The 15,602-nt window shown below is 41.3% G+C and overlaps 2 protein-coding genes across 5 annotated transcripts; both read right to left on the bottom strand.

Annotated features, from left to right (window-relative positions):
- Window positions 1-1,356: 1,356 nt before the first annotated feature.
- LOC101163195 (uncharacterized) lies at window positions 1,357-9,333 on the bottom strand. 3 transcript variants are annotated; one of them, XM_011484180.3, is made up of 8 exons: window positions 9,037-9,168; window positions 8,265-8,386; window positions 7,006-7,853; window positions 6,770-6,927; window positions 4,798-4,924; window positions 4,622-4,672; window positions 2,649-2,744; window positions 1,357-2,574 (listed from the first exon to the last, which is right to left on the bottom strand). In XM_011484180.3, the coding sequence occupies exons 3-8, from the start codon at window positions 7,801-7,803 to the stop codon at window positions 2,473-2,475; spliced, it is 1,332 nt and encodes a 443-aa protein (XP_011482482.1). In that variant the 5' UTR covers window positions 7,804-7,853; window positions 8,265-8,386; window positions 9,037-9,168; the 3' UTR covers window positions 1,357-2,472. The 3 variants fall into 3 exon arrangements, with proteins under 3 accessions (XP_011482482.1, XP_078787911.1, XP_004077279.1); XM_078931785.1 differs by having other exon boundaries at window positions 8,265-8,303; window positions 9,037-9,138; XM_004077231.4 differs by lacking the exon at window positions 8,265-8,386 and having other exon boundaries at window positions 9,037-9,333.
- A 2,858-nt stretch (window positions 9,334-12,191) lies between these two features.
- Window positions 12,192-15,303, bottom strand: LOC105355762 (uncharacterized). Of its 2 annotated transcripts, XM_011484178.3 has the most exons (3): window positions 15,197-15,303; window positions 14,915-15,123; window positions 12,192-13,926 (listed from the first exon to the last, which is right to left on the bottom strand). In XM_011484178.3, exons 2-3 carry the CDS (start codon window positions 15,111-15,113, stop codon window positions 13,169-13,171), a joined length of 957 nt encoding a protein of 318 aa, XP_011482480.1. In that variant the 5' UTR covers window positions 15,114-15,123; window positions 15,197-15,303; the 3' UTR covers window positions 12,192-13,168. The 2 variants fall into 2 exon arrangements, with proteins under 2 accessions (XP_011482480.1, XP_011482479.1); XM_011484177.4 differs by having other exon boundaries at window positions 14,915-15,261.
- Window positions 15,304-15,602: the final 299 nt, after the last annotated feature.

Raw genomic sequence — 15,602 nt, 5'->3', positions numbered from 1 at the left:
TCAGAAAGGATTGCGGTTCCATTCAAAGAGACCGAATGGAGTGCAGAATGCTGTTTTGGCCTTATCTTCCTCTGCAACTGGGACCTGATTGTATCCACTGGCCAGATCTATTGTGGAAAAGCAGCGGGCCCCCACCATTAAGTCCAAAGTTTCTTCAATGGGGGGGAAGAGGGAATGCATCCTTCCTGGTTTTATAGTTCAGCTGATGGTAGTTCACACACATGCAGTCTTATCTTTTTTCCTTACAACCATGATTGGGGAGGCATATGGGCTGCTGCCCTCCCCAATTACCTGGGATTCCAACAACTGCTTAATGTTTTGCTTCACGCCCTTATAATCGGAAGGAGGGGTGCGCTGGTAGCGTTGTCTAACTGGGACATCATCGGGACATCATCCAGCAGGTGGGTGATGTTCAGCCCAAATCCCCCTCTGGTGCTGGCGGAGGGGACAGGTCGGGCTGATCCGGGGTCACCATTTCTGTGGCTACATCGGCCACCTCAGTGACTCCCCGAGGTAAACTCACCACATTTTCTGGAACCAAGGTGCTTATCACTGGGCGTGGGTGAAGTCGCACTCCAGAGTTCTGATTTGTTTTTAAACTGTAGCCTGGATTGGCCACTGCCCAATTCATGTCTCACCGCTGCTACACCTTCATGCCGTGCCCCTCGCTCAAATCACGCCACAGGACCATTGACTTAATATTGAAACTGTCCGCCTCTGCCACGTGAACCATGTTTGGTGTGAACGCAGCTTAAGGGGCAGTTTCACTTAGTCTGATTAGTTCATTCATGCATCATTCATTCATTTTCTATTCCGTTTTATCCCTTTTGGGCTCACGGGGCTGCCAGAGCCCATCCCGGCCACTTGTTGGCGAAGGCAGGGGACACCCCGGACAGTTCGCCAGTCTGTCGCCAGTCAATCACACACCCATTCACTCTCACACTCACACCTAGGGACAATTTAGATTAACCTATGAAGCATGTTTTTGGACAGTGGGAGGAAGCCGGAGAATCCGGAGAGAACCCACGCATGCAAGGGGAGAACATGCAAACTCCACACAGAAAGGTCCCCCATTGCTGTTCTGTTTCAGGCCCCCCAGCCGGGACTTGAACCGGGGCCTTCTTGCTGTGAGGCAAGAGCGCTGACCACTGCACCACCGTGCAATTAGTTCAATTCTAATTCAATTCAAAGCTATAGTATTTATGACTGATTTCATGTTTTGTACAATTACCGGTGTGAAGCCCATTAAGACAACTGTGTTGTAATATTGGACTTTATAAATAAAATGGAATTGAATCGTTTAAAATTTCCTATTCAATACAATACAATCAAGACCCAAAAAGAAGAGGCAACACGTTTCTGCATTTCAGTAGACAGCTGATTTATTGCAGTCTTTCATGTAGTCCATAAGGTCTCAACTCGAGATAAATCGTTTTATTTTTTTAAAAAAAAGGATTACAGTGTTGGTCTAAAGTTGACTCATCCATGTGGACCGAAACAGAACATTTTTGCTTCCAAAAGGCACAAATGTTAACGCCTGTAACAGAAAATAACACAATGAGGAACTTTAGGAGTGGAAACTGCTCGGAATGACAGCATAAAGTGCAAAAGAACTTGAATAAATATGTAAAAGTAGTTTTCTGCAGAACTTGTATGCATTTAAAGTAATGTGACAGTTTTAGTAGATTTATTTTTTCTGGTTTTTAATTCCAGAGAACACTGCCCTCTACTGTTCCTTTGTAAGAAGGACATAAAAATGACTCCAGAAAACAAGAAAATTTTTTGAAACAAAAGAGGGGCAGCTTTCTTTCACAGCTTCAACAGTTCATGCTACAAAGCTCTGCTCTTTCACTTTCTAGAGCTGTTATGTTTTCAGTGCATTCAAAATGTGACAAATTCTTACTTTTTTGGGATTTAGTGGGAACACGCAGTTAAGCGTTTGTCACATATTTTAAAATAGATTGAGCCCATTTGTGCAGAACAGCTTAAACATTTGTGCAGCACGTTATCCTCTATTCTTTCTTGATGCCTGCCACTACAAAAAAAAACACGATTATGATAACAATAATCAAGTTTTTACATCAAACAAAAGCCACACATCCCTTTCACATTCAGTCTAAAGCTCAAATGACTATTAGAGAAAGGTTCCTGAGCAAAGAATAAACAGTGTGTTTACGTTTGGCAGCATTTCTTCTTTTGGAACAAATCTGAGAGCACCAGAAGATCCGGCTTGATTGAAACAGAAACACATTTTCCTGTTAAAGAAAGAGTCCGAACGGTTTGATCTTCAGCAGGAGCACTGCCAGGGAAGATCCCAAGAACACTGAGATGATTCCCTCAGACAGATAGCAGCAGGTGATGATGAGGAGGGAACAGGCACAGGCTCCTGTTTTCTGGAGGGGTTACCCCACAGCAGCAGGGAGTGGAGGAGAACGCCTCACAGTCTGGAGGTGCTCTTAATGAAGCTGGAGTCTACTTCCATCCCCAGAAAAGAGGTGCACGGCGGGGGGATGCGCTGTCCTGAGAGCTGCTAAGGCCACGGATGCTCCAGTCCAGAGGGCTGGAAGGAAGCTCCTGCACAGACAAGAAAACTGGAATGAGCATTTCAGTCTGAGGCCAGGCGTTGAGCTTAGAGTGATGAAAAACACCTGAACTGAACAATCCGCCGGGTCCTGAAAGCTGCAGGCCTTCAGTGGTTCTGGAGAGCAGACAGCCGGAGCATCTTTGGAAGGATCAGGCCTTCCCTGTGACAAGTTTATGGAAATTAGACATTTCATTTAGATTTCTTTATTGCTGCAATTAGGCTGCTTCCAGCATAATGTTTGATTATTTACAAAAACTACCAAAATTGTGTTTTAGCAGAAGTTTCCTTGTTTATATATTTAGCATTTTTAGCTTCTTTTTATCAAATACCGTACTAGTCGGACTATAAGTTGCTTTGGAGTTCAGGTTGCAAATGCCAAAAATATGCATAATTAAGACGGAAAAAAAAAAATCACAATGCACTTTTGGGGGAAATTTAGTTTAAAAAATACAGTAAAACAGAATGGACATTTTATTATCAAAGGTAAATCATAATAACAATAATTGAATGAAAATATATATGCGACTTATAAAAATACAGTACTATATCATTTCAACCTATTTAAACAAAATTATTTACCTTAGTTTTACTTAATTTTAGCATCTACTTCAGTATCTACCTTTAAACAGTATTATGTTTTGAGTATTTTCACTAGATACTCCATTTGCTATCAACATGTATCGTTAAATAGAAACCTCCATAATTTGGATTAGTGTTCTTGGCACCTAAATTAGCCCTTTAGCATTATTCAGTATTATTGAGGCTTTTTCAGCTGATTTAATGTCCAGAATTGAGCATTTTCATTTGTTTTTAAAACCTAAAACTGTTGTATTTTAATTCAAAATTTCCATCTTCTTCCACTCATCTGGGACCGGGTCGCGGGGGCAGCAGTCTAAGCAGAGATGCCCAGACTTCTCTCGCCCCACCACTTCCTCCAGCTCCTCTGGGGGGGGGGGACCCCTAGGCCAGCCAAGAGGCATAGTCTCTCCAGCGTGTCCCTGGTCTTCCCCGGGGACTCCTCCCAGTGGAGCATGCCCAGAACACCTCCCCAGGTAAGCGCCAAGGAGGCGTCCGGACTCAATGCCCGAGCCACCTCAACTGGCCCCTTTGGATGTGGAGGAGAAGCGGTTCTACTCCGAGCTCTCCGCGGGTGACCGAGCTTCTCACCCTATCTCTAAGGGAGCGGCCAATCACCCTACAGAGGAAGCTCATTTCAGCCGCTTGTATTCGGGACTCTGTTCTTTCAGTTATGACCCAGAGCTCATTCAATTTAACTTTATTTGTATAGTGGTTTTCACGCTACAGAGCATCTCAAAGTGCTTCCCATAATAAAATAGATATTAGTAAGATAAAAACAAAAACATGAGTTAAAATAGTAAACATAGTCAAAAGAATACTAATAATAAAATAAATAAATGAAAACATATAAAAAAACCAAACACATCTCACAAGTACAATATAAATAAATCGGATTTATTGTTAATATTTATAAAATCAAATGAAAACATATGGGCAAGTATAAATGATGTAAAATGACTATAGGTGAGTTTTGGAACAAAGATCGACCAGAATTTTGCTTAATTTCCTTTCATTTAATTTAGCAGTGTACACTTTCTTTGGTACAACAAAGTTTCAATTAGGTTTCAACTGTTTTTTATAATTTAACAATTCATATTTGGCATAACATTTTTAGCACAATATACTTGGCATATATCATTTAATTAATTTTTTTTTCTTTTGTGTTTAATTTTTTACTAGTTGATCATTCCAAACATAAAGTTAATATTTTTGTTATGCACTGTTTCGTGTTAGCTGTATTGAGCTAAACTAGAGGCCAACATTTTAACCCGTTTCAGCTCATTTAGCACATTTTCAGCAGGGCTACGATCTCAGCAGTTATCTTAGCGTTTCCTGCCTTTAGTGTAGCATTTTAAACCCTGTTCTTTTTTCCCCTCTTTGATATACTTTAGCTTCATCGGGTGGAACATCGGCATCTTTAGCCGCTAAGCTTTCCCAGCAGTCTCTGCTTTGACTCACCAGGCCTGAAGCGTGAGCAGACAAACTCCCCAGCCGCTTCTTAGTGAACACCTGTGGAGGATGAGAGGAAGAAAAAACAGAAAGTGTGTTCAGGTAAACACACCTGCTTTGAGCATTTATTTTTTAATCGGGGTTTTCTCCTTCAGGCTTCAAGATTTTCCAAATGTCAAACTCACATTGTTCCTGGAGTCGACTCCAAGGCATCTGAGCAGGATTTGGTTGCTGTGAGATCCATCCCAGCGAAACTGGAGGCCCACTGAGCTGTGGATGTGGTGGTGGGGCCACAGCATCGTCCGCTCTGTCCTGGAAGAAGATCAGTGGACGTCATGAGTCCCTGCTGTTAGTAGAACATGGAAAAACCTCATCTAGATCGTATTAAAAGAACACATTTGCAGGAAATGCAGTGTGGGTTTTTTTTTAGCCCAAAGTCATTTGATTTTATGAATCTGCCAATACAAAGTCCTGATCCACTTTAAAAAAAGCGACACATTAAAAAAAGGAACAAATTAATAAACAGATACAGATTTTTCTTTGATTTACCATCTTTAATCATTTAACAATCAAACACTCCAGTGAAGTAGTTTAAACAATCAAGCAAAAATGGTCTCAACTATCAACTAATAATAATAGTTAACTATTAAATAGTAAAAATAGGTGATAATTTATCATGTGTGAAGTTTGGTGACTTTAGCTTCACTTTCTCCAGAACTACTGTTATTTTTTGATTAATTATAATCTATGTTTACATGAAAAATTCTCAAAAATAGAAATCACTTTCTTCCTAAATCAATGTTGTAGCATAAATATGATAAGTATTCATTACTAGAAAAGTAACTATTTATTAGTATTTTTTTTTATGGAGATGTTATTGATCTTTTCCAGGAGCTTGCACTTTGTAGACGGTTCCTTGGCAGCCGTCTCTCCATTTAATTCTCATCGAAAAAGTTCAAAATACTTATATTTTTTCTAGTCAAATTTCTTTGTAGGTCATTGCTTGGGTTAAATCAAACCAATAGAGACACTTGCGCCAGTTTTAAATATCTATTGAAAGAGTTTTTGATCCCTGAAGTCCGAATTTGTGAACATCTTGCTAACTTCACCCGGTTTTTACCTTTACCTTTTGTGCTCCTCCTTCTCAAACTAACGCTGTAGTGTCTGTAGTAACAAGGTTGACAGATTTAGTGCCGATTTTATGAAGAGAATAAAAGAAATATCTGATCTCTGATCGGGAAACATCATCCAATTTCAATCGAGTCTGAAATTGTGTGATCGGATCGAGACATCCCAGCTGAGAACCAACATCAGGACAGAAGATAAATATAGCTGGAGTTGGGACGCTGTTAGCATTGTAACGGATCAAACATTATTATGGAGCGCTTCATGTTTTTGGTTTATGTCTGTGTTCACATGAATCTGAGAGCGCAGTGACCAGAAGAAAGAATCACCTCTGGACTAGACTGCTTGTTTTGGTTTTTGAATGAAGGAAGTCTGCAGCCGTTTTCCATCCTTTTCAGATCAAAAGCATGAATATTGGGTCAATCGTGGAGAATCAGAGGATGCTGTAACATTTAGAGAAGAGACTTCGGTGCAGCTGTGGATCAAGATGACCTGCAGGCCCCCTCAAACACTGAAGAAGACTCTTTTATGGACTAAAAGACATGTAAAGATCCAGGAAATCAGCATGAAGCTGCATTATCCAGACCACATGGAGCTGGGATGATCATCATCTGGGTCTTTGTTTACTTTGTTTACAGGTTTATATAGTATGTGACTTTAACTAACGTAGTAATTAAAGTTATGCAAAAGTTAAACTTTCTACATTACTGTGATCAGAGCCTAAAATATTTAAACATTGACCGATCTGCCAGATGAGCTTTTATTTTGAAAATATCATAAGGAAGGGGAAGTGTACCTTTAAAGATGTTGTTACTTTGGGGTTATTTATGTCTTATTTTTAATTAAATTAAAATTCCAAACTGATTCAATCTCATGCTTGTTCAAAAAAATATTTTTTTTTAAATTAAAATAGATCAGAATTGCTTTTTGAGACACAGAACAGATTTGACTTTAGTTTACAGGGAGAAAAAAATGAAACAAATGAAAGCTGAAGAAGGAAAAATGGTTGTGGCTGCATGATAGCAGTTGTACCTTTGAGTGTGACTGACATCTGCAGCCTCCTCACTCTGTGGAGGAAGCTGGGCTTGAAGAACAGCGCTGAGATCAAGCAGTTCCTCCTCTTCCTCCTCAGCTTGAAGCAGAACCTCAGGAAAGCTGGACTGGAGAAGCTGCAGGACGCGGCACGCAGTCTGACCCACAGGGTTCAGGTCAATTTATGCAGATGTGCTTTTGATTGATCTTTATTTTATTTTAGAAACGGACCCTACCTGAGTGCTGCTCCTCCTCCCACCTCCGGGTTCCTCCTCCTCCTCCTCCTCAGGGTGCAGGCTGCTGACCGCCTCTCTGAACTCCACGTGGTCCATCAGTGAAAATCGCTCCTCAAAGTGCCCCCATGCCCCGCCTCCACCCCCATGCGCGGATGCTGAGCAGAAATCTGCAAAGCTGTCGCTCAGTGGGATGCTTCCCAGGATCCTTTGCTCAGAGTTCCTTTCAGTCAAATGTGCTCCTTCTGTGCTGGACTCGCACTGGCGGGAGGTAGCAGATGTTTCCTGAGCCTCGCCATCATCCTGAGGATGACTGCGGTCCTGAGGTTGGAAGGCTGTTTCTGGCGAGCACACATCTTCCTTTGCCCCGAGGGCATGCTGGGATCTGGGTGCAGACTGGGTAACGCCCCTCTGTCCTGAGTTACCCACCTGCTGGTTTGCTCCTCCCACCTGGCTGTCCCACCGCTCGGTGAGACCACAGCACCACGGGTGTGCCGCCTGCTCGCCAAAAACACCAAAATCAGCAAACCCCATCTCCCCCTCAGGGGAAGAGGAGCCCTCTAGAGACAAGATCCGGTCACCCCCATCAAATCCATTAGTGAGAGGCAAGGAGGAGGCGGCAGCGGAGAGCTGCGACCCCCCAGCACCTGCATGACCATCAGATGGGAGAGCGTGGATGGAGTCCGGCTTCACAGGTCCCGGTCTGAAACAGGACCCCGCTTCTTTAGCATCTTCACAGTCAGAGAGCTCCTTTAACTCCTCGTCAAATGTAGAGGAGGAGCAGGAAGGGGGCGAGGCCATGACAGCAGGCTTCAAGGGCTCTCCTAGTGAGACCTGAAGGCCTCATGGGTCTGAAAGAGAGAACAGGTGAAGAACTGTAGGTAAGAAGTGATTCCCCAACCAAAAAAATGGATCTTATCTTGTAAAGATTGTAAAGTTCTACATCAGTATTTGTTTTTACTGGTAAACGTTTATTTTAAATTGTCTTCATATATGTTCTCCATCATCGGAAAAATGCCACCAGAACATGTTAAAAACACCATTTTCATTAGGACTCTTTGATATTTTACCTAATTCTTTGCTTTTTACTGATTAATTTCTGTTGATGCCAGAAAATCAATGTGAAAAAGAAAGTGCTTCACAAAAATCTCTCAACAGACCCAAACTACCACATATCATGACACTCCCCCCACAGGTTGCAGTGTAAACAATGAATGATCACAGTGATAGTGATGCTGTAGTAACGCTGGAGCAAATCTGACCTGTTTCACTGCCTTTTCCTGTCCGACTTGTTCGTCCTGCTACAAAGTGTAGATCTCAGATTAATCCCAGCCCTCAGATTCTATCAGATTAGGATTGAAGAATGGATTTCCTCAAAGGAGACCTGTGGATATCGATTCTGTGTGGTACTTTTAAGTGCAAAGTTTAATTCTTCTTTGTTGTTTAGTTTGGACTTCCAGTTTTTGGGTTCTTTTTTTTTGTTGTTGAGGAATTTTGCCCAAATGTCTCTTGTTTGTCAACCGGCAGCTCGGTCACCTGTCAGTAAATTAGCCCAGGACAGATTATCTGTCACATGAGCAACCCAGTAATCCCCAATCCAGTACGCCACTTTGCATGACTCAAAGCTAATATTTACAGCTCATTTTCTCCCTAATAACAGTAAATCCACTAGCATTTCATCCAGAACCCCTAGTCCATCACAATTGCTGAAAATTGAGACCGACATATTTATAAAAACACACATTCACGTTGAGTTATGGTGACCTGCAAACCAACGTAAAGTTGCTAAAGAAGTTCATGCTAAGGAATTTTCCAATTTCAGTTAATGAAACAAAAAAAAAAGAAAAAAAAAAAAGAAAATACATTCAAAAGGAACTGCTAATCCCAAACCTCTCGTTTTCCCATCTCCCCCGGCTGATTAGCTAAAGTGACCTCCAGCTAACTCACGTAACGACTTGTCGCTTCGAAACAAAAAAAACACAAAACAGGAATTTAAAGGGAACCTCCTGTTTAAATGAAGAGGTTTTAATTTACCCGTATGCTGTCCCTCAGCCTCTCAGTTCATGCCACAGCCCAGTTTTCCATCTTCCTCTCCCAACATCACTTCTGTTTATGAGGCACGACAAAGAGGAAATCTCTCACTCCGCGCCTTAGTACCGTTTTTTTTTTTTTTTTTTTTAGTTGGAGATAGGAAAACAGGAAAAGGTCCAAAACGGAAGGCGCTGGACTGGATCCGCTCTGACCCAACCCACTGTTTCCGTGAAAACGGAGCCCCCTGCCTGAAAATAAACCTCCGATTTCACCGTCAGCTCAAACATTCTTCAGCGAAGTGACACCTCTTCTTATGATACGATCTTAATGGAGCGGATGTGGAGCAATGTCGCCCCCTAAAGAGGACAATTGGCTTTGCACCCTCAGTTTCATTCATTGGGCTTTAAATGATAACCGAATTTCATACCAAATGTTATTTTTTCACCCATTTACAAACATATTTTTTCTCCACACAAATACTACATATGAAACAGCAAATACATTATATATAGACATAAATCTTTATTTTATCTATCTTGGTTTACTCAAAGCATCCTTCTGGTTCATCAACTGTTTGACTCAAAAGGATATTTGGTGTCACATGAAGAATTCTGCCTTAAATACTGCATCAAAATCCCTAAAACTGAGTTTAAAATAGTCGTAAAAGCAACCCCTAAATGTATTAGTGTGTTATTCAAAAGCTCATCATTACAGAGTCCAAATTTATCATCATTTGACTCCACTAAATTAGAAATTGGCCACATTTGTCTTTCCTCTTTCCATTCTTTATGTAATTTCTTACTGGAATAACCTAGTTTACTAATTAGAGTGGAAAAAGATCTGGAATCTGTCAGCAAAATATCTTTTAATCAATAAAGTGAAAGAATTCCTTTTAAATTAATCCATAAATTCTACCCATTCACAATGTATTTACAAAAATTCATAAAAAGACATTGATGCAACCCACTCTTTTTGTCAAGAACACCTTGAAGATGTTGTACATTTGTTTTGATCATGACCTTTTTCCACCAAACTTAGGTCTAAAGTTTGTAACTTCATTTCCACCCACATAAATAGACTCAGGCTTGTACCTTTGCTTCAAACATGGACAGTTTGGCCTCACCCACTGTCCATTTCATAAAAAACAACAATTATACATAATTAGGCTCATAGTATTTTTATGCAAATGGAACCTTCATAAATCCAAATTTACATATCATACCCCTCATTTTTAATGTTTGTCAATGAGGTCAAACAATACACGAACACAATAAAACATTCTGACAATAGTTTCAATGTCTTTGTGTCACATTTAATAATAACCCCCTGGCTTGTTCTTTTCCTCTCATTGTATTGCACTGTTTTGTATTGGATAGTTGTGATCAATAAAGTTCTTGGAAAAAAAGAATAAAAAAGAGAACTGAGACATTCACGACGTTATTGTATTGTGTTGTTTGTCAATAAAGTCTGAAAAAAAGCTGGAATCCCATAGACTTTATTGAGAAATAAACGTTTATTTCTCAGTTATTCTGTTCGTCAGAATAACCATTCTTGATTTATCACCTTTTATTAAAATGTTACTAATGAACATCTTACTAATCCATATTTCTTTTCATTATATTTTTGCTGTAGGGCAAGGTATTTAACTTATAAACTGACCAATCAGATGCCTCAATAAAAGTAGGTGGCCTCTTTTTTCCCAAACAAACTTTATTAACAAATATTGCATATACAGAATATCAAACATTGACACTCCACACTATGTGCAAATGACACAATTTTCACATTTGCCAGGAAAATGAACAAAAATGTAAAAAAAAGCCATAATAAAAACAGGTTAAAGAATAAAATAAAAAATAAAAGGTAGAAGATGTTTCAACTGTTCTAACTGCTTTTTTGTTAGTCCAGCATTCTATACTATTTACAGACAGAATAATTTCTTTCTGAAAAATAGAAAATACGTTTTTTTGTTAGCATATTTACACTTGTGGAGGAAATATTTAGCCTTAATTATGTCAGAAGTCAGAACTCTGTCTCCCCTTCTGGTCACCGGCGGGAGCCGTCCCCAGAGTTGAAGCCACACTACAACTCCCAGCAACCCCAGTGTTCACTTCCTGGATGCCACACACCTGACTCTCATTCATACACCAACCACAGTTTACTTACTGCACTGAGCCGAGCTCAGTGTGAAGTTTTGTTAGTACCACTCTGCTTTCATTACCGAGCGTTGTATTTGATCTTCTGTCTTCTGTTTGACTGCCTTGTCTCTCCTCTCCTCTGATGATCTCATGCCTGTTATCGACTCCTGCCTGCCTGACCCTGATTTAGCTTTGTGGACTTTTAGCTGAGCAAAGGACCTGCTGCATTTGGATCCAGCTGTCTGCCTGTTCTTGTGACAAATTCTAAGTAAATTAACTGTGTACCTTCTCACTGCATTAAATCTCCTTTGAATAAGATATCCTAAAAAAAATGTGTTCCTAGCATAATTTAGTCTTCACATTGATGGGTTGTTAAAAAATGAGTCAAATCTTTTCAAAATGTTTGAGTGAAAGTGCAAATACCAAAAAAGAAGAGTTTCTGGTGAGGAATGGCAAAATGAACAGTTTATGTCCGGATCTTTTTAAAAAATTGGTAAAGTGTTTCACAGGGTAAAATTTATGAATAAATTTGAAATAAATGTCTCGAATTTTATTGGGGAATTAAGTATTTGAGGGGAAAAGACCAAACCTTTTCCCACTAAATTCTACAACCAAACTTATTCCAGTACCATGGCAACCCCATGTGGCAATCTCATTTTGAATGAGATATGAATGGATATTTCAATTTCTGCCAGCTGAAAAACATATTTTTCCATTCTCCAAAATTAGGTGGCCTCGCATCTAACATTCAAATCCTTTGACAGATTCTCCTGAGCCCGCTTTCAGTGGAAGGGGTGTGGCCTTCTAACATGCTCACTCCTGATTGGAGAGAGTGGTTGCCATAGAACTGTAGATGGACCAACTACGACTTACTGAGGATGTCTGGTTCCAACAAGGCGAAGGACATACGGTGGAAAAATGATGACTGAATTTACTTCATTTTGATTGGAAGCATGTAAGTCATTTTTCATGGATGATGTCACACGATCCATCCGGTTATATATTATACAGTCAATGTGCTTTAATGAACAGTGAACCATGAGGTTCATTTTATTTCCCTCCATGGGATACACAACAATCAACAAAATGAATGAACAAATGTTTAAGTTAATTCTCAGTGCATCTGAAAGGCACATGGGAATCAAAAAGCATTTTCTGTCACAAAAATAAACAAAAAATATTCTTAAACTGAAGTAACAACAGTTGGTGAACAAATGTTAGGATAAGAGGAACTTGTAGAAAAAATAAGTAGCAGAAAAAATTGGAAAACCAATCATATGCCAGCAAGCCCGGTTAAATAGTCCTCAGTTTGACCCATATTAGCTCCCGGGTGAGGCGCCTTTCAGCAGGTCAGATCTTTGATTCACCTAGAAGCAAGTTTTAATGCTTCTAATCTGTCATCATGAAGCTAGGTTCACATGCGATGCATGTGGTGCATATTTATTGTGATTTTCCAAGCTTTCTATGCTTCAGTTTTTACAAGGGCGTGTCCGCCACCTAAAAATAATTTTTAGACCAATTTTAGACCATCATAGGTAATGAAAACCTTTTTCGTGTAGCCACCTAGTGGTTACTGAGGGAACTGACAACTCTCTCAAACTATTTTGTCTTTGAAATGTGCTTCAGTCTGGAAGTCCGTTTTCCCTTAAATTTAAAGAAAGGTAAATTCAAAGTAATGTTTGCTCAATTTTAACATCAACAAGCAAAGGCAACAACTACTTTTTTGTGCTGAAACAACTCTTTATAAAGCAAACGCATAAAGAAACACGACTAGAACAAAAACTGAAATTTCCAAACAGATCTTGGAGTGTTTATAAATCAATAACACAGATAACTTTTTGTTTTGTTTTGTTATAACGCCAGGCGTGGAAAGTGCAGGGGGGAAAAAACAAATTGCATCACGTTAATGTGCATTAACTTAATTCATAAATTCTAAATCGGTTTAAGAATTTAGAAAGCTCCAAAAGGGACAACAAATGAGCATTTTTCTAGTCAGGTCATTTCCTGGCATCGTGGATCCCATTGTGCACCTTCAGGTCAGCCGCCGTACCGAATTTCTTCCCGCAGCGAGTGCAGCGGAAAGCCTTCACCCCCACAGTCCTCACCTGGGCAGACGTCTGTTTTAAGCAGATTTTCAGGTGGTAGGAGTGTGCAACCATTTTTTTGCAGTTGTCGCAGTAGTACGGCTTCTCGCCCGTGTGTTTCCTCATGTGGACCCTGAGGTTGGAGGTCTGCGAGAAGAACTTGCTGCAGAAGGGGCACCGGTGTGGTTTTTCGCCCCTGTGGATCCTCATGTGCAGGACCAGGCTGTCTCTGCGGGCTAACTCTTTGTCGCACTCGGAGCACTTGAAGGCCTTCTTCCCCGTGTGAGACTCGGCCGTGTGCTTGAGAAGGTCGCAGTCGCGTCTGAAGGAGGCGCCGCAGAAGCGGCAGGCCGTCTTGTTCTTCCTGGCTTTGTGCTGCAGGAAGGAAGCCCGGCTGCAGTAGGAAGAGCTGGAGCCTTCGTTCCCCATCCAGTCCTCATCGTTCATCGTCACCATGACGCCGCTAACCGCCGGGAACATGTCTTCGTGAGAAGCTGCCTCTGGCTCAAAGGGTGAGAACGTCATGTCCTCTGAAGGACTCTCGTGGAGATCCTGGAAATCTGAGATGACGTAGAAATCAGGCTGCTCCTGTTTGACCTGATGATCATCGAGATCCTCCTCTTTCTCCACCTTGGTAATGTGGCATGGCTCCTCTAAGGGCAGCTGCAGCTCTGGCAGACAGAACAACATGGTCAGACATGGTCACAGACACGAAAACAACCCTCAGGCCTCATTTTCTCTCTAAAGGACACATTCATGATGGTGATAGATCCACATAAAACAATCTTTACGCCTCATACTGGGTATTCTTGAAAGCACATCTAGCATAAGGTGTTCAGGCTGGACTGTCACTACCTGATACTAGCACATGTCTGTCACCTACAGTTGGAAGAAGCTAGGTGCAGAATGTCAAAGTGGTGCAATCTGGTGCTCCTCCCTGGCTGTGTGGTCTTGGGGGGCTGGTGATGGAGGGCTGGTGCGCTCCATTGTGGGCGGGACTGTTGGCATGGAGCAACCCCGCCCCTTTCTCATAATCATCATAGTTAAAAGACCACTGGGAACACTTTTACCATAGATCAAAACATGATTGGAGAGAGACTTTAAGGGTAACTTAGTTAGTCCTAATCCAATTTTTAGTGTAAAAGAATGTAACATAAGTTTGATCGTCGGATCAGAAAGACCTGTAAAAATTTGGGTTGTGTGGTTTCAGCAGGCGTGCCCCTCTATCAACCAATGATCGGAAACATTGATGCCGAATGTGGTTCCAACCAGGGGCAGTCTAGATGGGGGAAAGTGGGGTCCATGGCTGGTTTCATCCAACAGCTCCAAACAATGAACAAAACAACTAAATCCAATCAAACCCAAAACCACAACACCTGGATTTTGGGACTCAAGGTAATGAGATGTTAAGGTTTGGTGTTTTTGAAAACATTTTTGCGGTGGGGATGAATACAAATAAATGTGTTTTTGTGACATTTTCAGAAATTTCCTGGAGATGTAGATGTCCTTGATTTCTGGAACAGTTCGGTTCTGTTTACTGTATGGAGAACAGACGGGAGCCAACTGTCGTGTTTAGCGAATCTTCTCTGTCACGTGACCGCAGCTGATGGTTCCACCATCGGCCGCTCGGCGGCAGACTTCTCGGCGTATCTTACAAACCTGCTCTGGGCAAGAAGACCCGCGGACGGAACACGGTGAGCTGCTCGATCTGCTCCCGCAGCTGCAGGATTTCTTTCCGGGAGCGGACGACCTCCTCGCTGTAGGCCGCTATTGTCTTCTCCACGAGCCCGAAGATCTCTTCCGCCGCCGCCGCCAGCCGCTCGCTGACCAGCAACCGGAGCTGTTGCGCCCCCAGCATGACGGACGAGCTACCCGAGACACGGAAACGTGGACTGATGAAGAGAACCGGCCTGTACCAAACAGTCTATGGGCTGAACTCACCAAAAGGCAACAGCGTGTTTCAATTATTTCCTGTTTACAGATTAAATGAAATCACCTCATCGCTTTGGCGCCCCCTGCTGTCTTTGGAGGACCGTTTCAAGTGCCACCGTCAAAGTTGTAAAAAGAAATTACAAATATTTCAACCAGCATTAGTTTTATTCAGTTATAAAGAGACATAGGAACCCTCAAACATAAAAGTTCCATCATAATTTCTGTGTGTACGTATTTGATTGAAAGTAAATCACAATAAAAGCTGTTGAAACTCAAAATCATCTCTTATACAACTATCAAGGCTTTTTATTGTATCGACCCAGCTGGTACGTCACTAGTAGAGGGTGAACACGAGAACCGCGCTGTCAAAATTAGGACAATGTGAAATATTAAGTATAAAAAAGTAAAATATGAA

This window comes from Oryzias latipes, chromosome 15 (assembly GCF_053564925.1).
Source record: "Oryzias latipes strain Hd-rR chromosome 15, Olatipes_Hd-rR_3.1".
Taxonomy (NCBI): domain Eukaryota; kingdom Metazoa; phylum Chordata; class Actinopteri; order Beloniformes; family Adrianichthyidae; genus Oryzias; species Oryzias latipes.
This window is presented reverse-complemented; position numbering and strand designations above follow the sequence as displayed.

Excerpts from the sequence above, each read along its gene's own strand:
- LOC101163195 (XM_004077231.4), bottom strand. The coding sequence starts at position 7,803 with ATGGCCTCGCCCCCTTCCTGCTCCTCCTCTACATTTGACGAGGAGTTA. Across the intron at positions 4,925-6,769 it reads GATGTCAGTCACACTCAAAG|GACAGAGCGGACGATGCTGT; the intron begins GTACAACTGCTA and ends ATCTTCTTCCAG. Across the intron at positions 2,575-2,648 it reads CGGCGGATTGTTCAGTTCAG|GAGCTTCCTTCCAGCCCTCT; the intron begins GTGTTTTTCATC and ends TTGTCTGTGCAG.
- LOC105355762 (XM_011484178.3), bottom strand. The coding sequence starts at position 15,113 with ATGCTGGGGGCGCAACAGCTCCGGTTGCTGGTCAGCGAGCGGCTGGCG. Across the intron at positions 13,927-14,914 it reads GGTCTTCTTGCCCAGAGCAG|AGCTGCAGCTGCCCTTAGAG; the intron begins GTTTGTAAGATA and ends TCTGTCTGCCAG.